Source organism: Amaranthus tricolor, chromosome 16 (assembly GCF_026212465.1).
Source record: "Amaranthus tricolor cultivar Red isolate AtriRed21 chromosome 16, ASM2621246v1, whole genome shotgun sequence".
NCBI classification, from domain to species: domain Eukaryota; kingdom Viridiplantae; phylum Streptophyta; class Magnoliopsida; order Caryophyllales; family Amaranthaceae; genus Amaranthus; species Amaranthus tricolor.
This window is the reverse complement of record NC_080062.1, coordinates 3,880,048-3,886,975: the sequence shown is the minus strand read 5'-3', so window position 1 is coordinate 3,886,975 and position 6,928 is coordinate 3,880,048. Positions and strand designations below refer to the sequence as shown.

Genomic DNA, 6,928 nt, shown 5'->3' with positions numbered 1-6,928 from the left:
TGTAAGGATAAGAAAAGCATGCAATGTGCACAAACAACAAATACACAATGACGCAAAATGGTGAGCATATAATTTATAATCGTGCTATTCGTAACAACTAACCCAGATGCACATTATATTAATGAGCTGCTTACTATTTAACTACACATTTATTCATGCCATTTGTACCAATTGTACCGTTGGTCTAGTACTTGCATCTTCACTTTCCAACCTGCGGCTCGTCCGCATAAATTTCGACTTTATCGATCTAATATTGAGGAGAAGATAAAAAATTGTTTAAGATTGTTCCAGTAAGAAAAATAACAACGCAAAACTCAGGAGACTTGAAAAGAGAGAAAGAAAAACCGTACACAAATTGAAATGCATACGAGTAGAAGTCGAGATAGTAGAAAATCAAAATGAATGAAAAAGATGAATTCATGCAAATGATCACTGAAATGAAACCTTGGTAATCCATCTTGAGTGCAACTCTTCGAGATAGTTCAAGTTCGTTTCTTCTCCCTCCCCCAACAAAGTGAGCAACGATGGACAATGAAAAAAATCAAATGTTAATCCACAATAGCCAACCTTTTTGCTCGGATTTCTGAAGTAATGGCCGTGCTCCTCTTTGAAACCCGAAAAACAAAACTGAAATTTCAATCAGTTGCGTATGAAAATCCATATAGTTTCACAGTGGTGCGAACTCAACAGCCAAGCCATATTCATCATTATTCTCATCAAATCGCAATTTCTTTTCTACATCAAACTATGATTACTAGACTGTAGATTTGTATCGTAACAAATTAAGATATATGAACACCAACATTTTGAGACTATTGCAGAAAACCATCGAAAAATTGAAAATTACCGTTTGATATCAGACAGACAAACCAGCATTACATTCGTCATAGAAAAAAAGATTCAAAATTTCGGGTTTCAGAACAAAAAATGACCACCAAGATACAACTTACAACAGGCCAGAAAAGTAAAAGAAAATGGCTCCTTGTAGCTCTCCGGTGAATAGGTCTACTCCAAATTCCTCGGTTTACCAACTTGCATACGTAGCTTCTGCAAAAAAATTTAGACGTACTATCAACTCAAAATTGATACTTTAGATATGCACAATCTGAAACCAGTACAGCAGGCTCAGAGGTAACAATAAGTATATAATTCAAGCACACAAATGCAGATTGCAGGACTAACAAAACTAGGAGGGTGCAATGATCCCAAAAATCCACTATCAAATCCAAATTTGGCAGCAAATTTCTTACCTGTTTTTAAAATTCATATTTTTTGGATCATGTGGTGTCAAATTTGAATATTTCATACATGCTTTCAAATTTGGATATTTTGTACAAGCTTTCGAATTCGGATATACGGATCGAATATTCGAACATACGAATACGAATATACAGAACTCATAAAGATGACAGATTATTCAAATTGTTTGAATTGCTTTTAAAAACAAAGAACTTGTAGTTTTGGGCCAATCCCCAAAAAAATGAAGAATGAACTCTCAGGCAACAATAAACCTTCAGTTGTATCTCCAAACAAAACAAAACCTAACGTTCAAATCACATTCAAATCTATCATTCAACTTCTTTAGACATGCCAGCGTCATCTCGTCTTTCTAAACCTAAACTCATGCCTCTTTTTGCTCTTGCCTCCTCTTCTCACTCTCCTTGCTCCAAATATCTCTAGATTTTGCACACTACCCCTCTCTTCCAGGAAGGAATGTCAGCATAATTACTTTTATGACTTGTTAGTTGTAACTGTTACAGTTGTACTTGTTTCCATGTTTTTCTCCCTTCATCAAAAGCTTCATTTTAATACAGAATAAATTTTGGAGTCTCCTTCACTTTAAATGAAGTACTCTTTGTGTTTTTTTTTTTTTTGAGATAGCATGAAAAATATTTCCGATATTCTAGTAATATCTACAATTCAAACAATATTATTCTTGTTTGATCTCTATTAATATTGGATTTCTGGTCATTAAGGTTCTTAGATGGAATTCATTTATCTACTCAGTGTATAACTTCGTATTCATGGAACTCATATGTCACGTTAGTGTTTACCTTAACAAATCATAAGGTATTGCAAGGCCCCTAAACACTAATACATTCAAATCCACACAGTTAACTGATCTTTTCATCTCTTCTACACATTCTATCAACTCCCATAAAAGAAATTTCCTCTCTTTCATTATGTTGCTCAGAATTTGTATTTATAGCAAAAGTTACGGGACAAAGGGTGTACGCAAAACATCTGACTACAGTAAAACTTACGAATATTACTCAGCAGCAGCCCCACTCCAATTTAAAAGACTTGTGAATTATTCAATATCCAACACTTTCAATCCTAACAAGCTCTCACCAAGCATCAAGACTCAAGAGTATTTGACATAGACTTAGCATAAACATTACAACATTTTGTTCCATCTTTGTAAACCCAAAGAAAATAACACAACCAAATATGGCATTAGAGTTTCCATATGAACATTGACAGACATAACGAGCTTAATCATACTACAGAGAAATCTGGGCAACATTGTGCTACAGCAAGTCAACAACTGCTCCTCATCAGAACATTAGGGTAAAAGTAAATCATCCCAAACTAAAATTCCTCGAATTATAAGATATGGGTAAATTATCACAAATGCAACCATCACATTTGTATATACTGCATCACAATTCCAATTGTACATAGATCATAAGATCAAAATCAATCAAGCTACAAAATTACACCCAACAAATGGAATATCACAAATCAAAATGAAAGCAAGAGTTACCTTAAATGTTTCTGGGGTACATTATAACCCTAACCTTATCACCCTACAAACAAAAATCCAAACATTATCAACTTTACACCAAATAATCATAGCCCTTAAAACAAAACAATAAAGAAACAGAGAGAAGTATATACCATTGATTTAGAAGGAAGGTTGGACTTAAACTTAGCACGAACAACACCACTATTACCATGAGGCCTACAAACCTTACCCCAGATGCATCTATAATGTGAGCCATTCTTCTTAGTGTTGGCCTTGTAAATGTAAGCCAATTTCTTTCCCAAATACCAAGCAACTTCTTCTTGGGTATTAACTCCCTCGATCTGAATCAAAGATGTGTTTGGGTACTGGTTTGATTTTGACCTAATTTAACAGTTAAAAATAGATCAAATTTAAAACCAAAATCAAAAAAAGAAATTTCCCAATACAATTAAAGGGGAAAGTGTTATGGTCCATTGCAAGGTATGGGGCTTGTCTCACCACAGTTGTAAAGTGCAATTAGTGTGGAGTTTATAGGCAAATGAGCCCCTCACCTAATAGGCTAGTCTCTTGGACAAACTCTCCTATTTGTCCTATGACAGAAAGACACTGGGGATTACCTTTTGTAACCTAAAATTGAGCCTCTGACATAGAGCCTGAAATGAAAAAAGAAGATGTAAGATGTTATAATTGGATAATATAAATAAGAGAGAAAGAGTGAAATGAGTAAAGAGAAATACCTGACTCGTTCTCCTTGACGACCCTTCACCATTTTTGTTTCTCCGAAGGGGAAGGGGAAGGGGAAGGGGAAGGAGGGTGAAGGAAGGGACTGGAAAATGAAGAGGTATCGATTATCGAATGTAGTTCAAGCCCTATGGTTGCATCTCCTTGTTGGTTAAGATAATTTTAAGGGAATAATCATATAATTATGACTTTTTAATTAACAAATAAACAAGTACCCAACAAAAATACTGTTTTGTTCCGTCTTTTATTTCCATGGGAAAAATATATATAATTAATTAATTTATTTATTTATTATTTATTATAATAGATAAAATTGAACGATGCAATACATTAAATTCACTTTTTATTTATGTTAATTAGATCGCAAGTTCTTGTATAAAACGGTTTTATTGTGAAACATGCTTCATACTTGGGTTTAATAGTCTAATAATAAAATTTTTTAATTTATGGGCTCTTGTTTTGAAATCGTCTCACCATGAGACGGTCTCATATAAGACAGGCTGTAATTACATATGGTATTTGTTACTAAAGGTTAATAATTGACAACCTATAACTAACAAAAATAAAGTTGTGTACGTCCGACAAACCAAAGAATTGATACGATTTATTACTTCGTTCTTTCCCTTGAATTTCAATATCTTTAAATATGCATTTTAAATAATTATGAATTCCAATTCAAGTACATTGAGCAAACTTTGACCTCACTTGTGCGCACTCCGAAAAAACTTTTCATGAGGTCACCTATCATAAGATTACTCCCCGGAAAACACGTTTAACTTAGATTTCTTAACAAATTGGTCCTTTGAAAAGAAGTTCCATCTTGTTGAGATGTGTAGGCTATAAATCTTTTTTCAAACTTAATCTCAGATATCACCCTCACCTAAGAACGCAATGTCCTCGTTGCACCTTAATTTTAGGATCTTTCCCTGCTAGGTCCACTTAACACAATAATAGCCACAATCGCGGGGTTGTTCTAATACCAGTTATAACACTCCGCCCATCACTACTTGTGAAGACTATAGATTGACCACACATATCTACACAAATTCTTTCATCGCACTTGGGTGCATACGAATGAAGCCAATTACCATGATATGGTCTGGTCAATAGGAATTTTTCTATTTATTCTCTTTTATTTATTCACTTTAAGTTTTTTTCAATTTAAAAAAAAAATTAATTATATTTTTCAAATATTTATTGAAGATAATATGTAGGAGTATTTATGTTATTTAATATAATTCATATTAATGCAAAGATTTTTAATATATAATAATAATTATAATTATTACAATTTTTTATTACACATACAATTGCAAGAACATACTTTTGGCGACTGTCCATTTTGCCTGTTCTCTACACGTTTCAGTTTTCACAATACTCTAATCTACGAAAACGAACCATTTGTTTGCTGCTTTAATTTTGTGGATGTAATAATTTTTGTTTTCATGCGTAAATTACTAAACTTTAAATTTTTACACTTTATTATTAATTGTAATCTTAAGTTATTTTGATTATCAATGGTACCCTCGTATTATTGAGCGTCTTATAATCGTAACATTTTTAATTTTTTTCTGTCCAAAATCTCCAAAACATTAAAAAAATTAATGGTTTTGAACGATTTTAAACTGAAAAAATTTTAAAATGTTACAGTTGTAAAACGCCCAATAACACGAAGAAACCATTAATAATCGAAAAAACTTTAAAGTATCGTTAATAAAGTGTAAAAATTTAAAACTGTAAAATCTCTGTAGATTCAAATTGAGACTTTTAGTTTTTCCATATGGTGAATTGATTACAATTAATTAATTTACATTTACAATGCTTAAAAACCTTAGCAAATTGGCTGCTGGAATTCTCCCTGAAACTCAATCTTTCCTTATTATATATATCGACATAATTCAATCTTCAACAATCAGCAGTGAAAAATCAAAGAAAAAGAAAAAAAATGGAAGATGAAGAGAATGAAACGGTAATTTTAAAGCTTCTGATTGATTCAAAAACAAACAAAGTATTGTTCGCAGAAAGTGGGAAAGATTTTGTGGATTTCTTATTCCATATAATGTCTTTACCAGTTGGTACTATCATCCGACTCTTAACTGCCAAGGGCATGGTGGGTTGTCTAGGATCACTTTACAATAGCATCGAGACTCTCAGCACTGATTATTTTCAACCAAATCTGAACAAAAACACTTTATTGAAGCCAACTGTATCTGTCAATGTTCCTTTACTTTCATTAAATGGTGCGAATACAGCATCCCACAAGAAAATGTATCTGTGCTGCTATTGTCGTCGAAATTATACAGACTGTTCAGGGGTAAAATGTAAGAGCTGCAATCAGCAAATGTCGACTGAGCTGAATTATATCGCGCCCCCAGCGGATTCTCAGAATGCGTCATCAAGCATTGGGATTGGAAGTGATGGATATGTGAAGGGAGTGGTAACTTATATGGTTATGGATAATTTGGAGGTTAAACCCATGTCTACCATTTCTAGTATTACTCTTATGAATAAATTTGGTGTTAAGGATGTTTCTCTTTTGGTTGAGAAAGAAGTTCAAGTTCGCCTTAATGAGGTAATTTTTTCATTTAACAATTTTTTAATTATGTAGTATTCTTTCTGTTTTTTTTTTCTTTTTTGTTTACTTTTTAATAGTTTATCAAAGTAAATTTTAAACTTTAATATATCTAAATACGCTTTATAAAAAAATTTAAAAAATATATAGTAAAAAATTAAATATATGTTAAGACGAATTTAATAAAATCATATTTACTCGCCTATTAATATTCTATTCTAATTATGTATTTAAATAATCCAATTATTTACTCGCCTATTTGTAATGTGTTTTTATGGTTTTGTATGTAGGGATTAGCAATGTTGAAGGCGTCGATGGAGACCAACACTGTATTGACCACTGTGTTCCTTCGTAAGAAGCTTTCCATCTAAAGCTTTGATCTTCCGGTTATTTTATAGTAGCAGGCAGCAGCCTGGCAGGACTATATTACTTTTGTAATGCTTTTATATATTGCAAGTATTATTATTATCTACTAAATTATTCCAAGTTTTAATTAATGATCATGTATGATGTAATGAACTATCGATATGAATCATATTTTACAAATTAAATTGTCTTGCAGTATATGATCTTGGATTTCCTTCACTCCAACTAGCTTCTTCTCTTTGTGTTTCTTTCCCATTATTTACTTCTTTCCTTTGTTTTCATTTCTTTTTCCCATTTATCTTTTGTTCAGATTATTTAAATTTTTATTTATTTATTTATTTTTAATTTTCAAATTATTTAAATTCAACACTAATTATTATAATAACATTATCATAATATAATAATCTACTCAAATAAAATAATTTATTACAACATTTATTAAATAACAATAACTTAAAAAATAAAATAATTAATTTCTTTTCTTTTTCTTTTTTTTTTTT

At 31.6% G+C, this 6,928-nt stretch overlaps 2 protein-coding genes across 2 annotated transcripts; one reads left to right on the top strand and one right to left on the bottom strand.

Moving 5' to 3' along the window:
• Positions 1-567: 567 nt before the first annotated feature.
• LOC130802999 (60S ribosomal protein L35a-3-like) lies at positions 568-3,647 on the bottom strand. Its single transcript, XM_057667138.1, has 5 exons — positions 3,487-3,647; positions 3,367-3,402; positions 2,902-3,130; positions 2,768-2,810; positions 568-1,047 (listed from the first exon to the last, which is right to left on the bottom strand). The coding sequence occupies exons 1-4, from the start codon at positions 3,516-3,518 to the stop codon at positions 2,769-2,771; spliced, it is 339 nt and encodes a 112-aa protein (XP_057523121.1). The 5' UTR covers positions 3,519-3,647; the 3' UTR covers positions 568-1,047; position 2,768.
• Positions 3,648-5,392: 1,745 nt separating this feature from the next.
• LOC130802997 (uncharacterized) lies at positions 5,393-6,637 on the top strand. Its single transcript, XM_057667136.1, has 2 exons — positions 5,393-6,062; positions 6,353-6,637. Exons 1-2 carry the CDS (start codon positions 5,436-5,438, stop codon positions 6,431-6,433), a joined length of 708 nt encoding a protein of 235 aa, XP_057523119.1. The 5' UTR covers positions 5,393-5,435; the 3' UTR covers positions 6,434-6,637.
• The last annotated feature ends 291 nt before the right edge of the window (positions 6,638-6,928 follow it).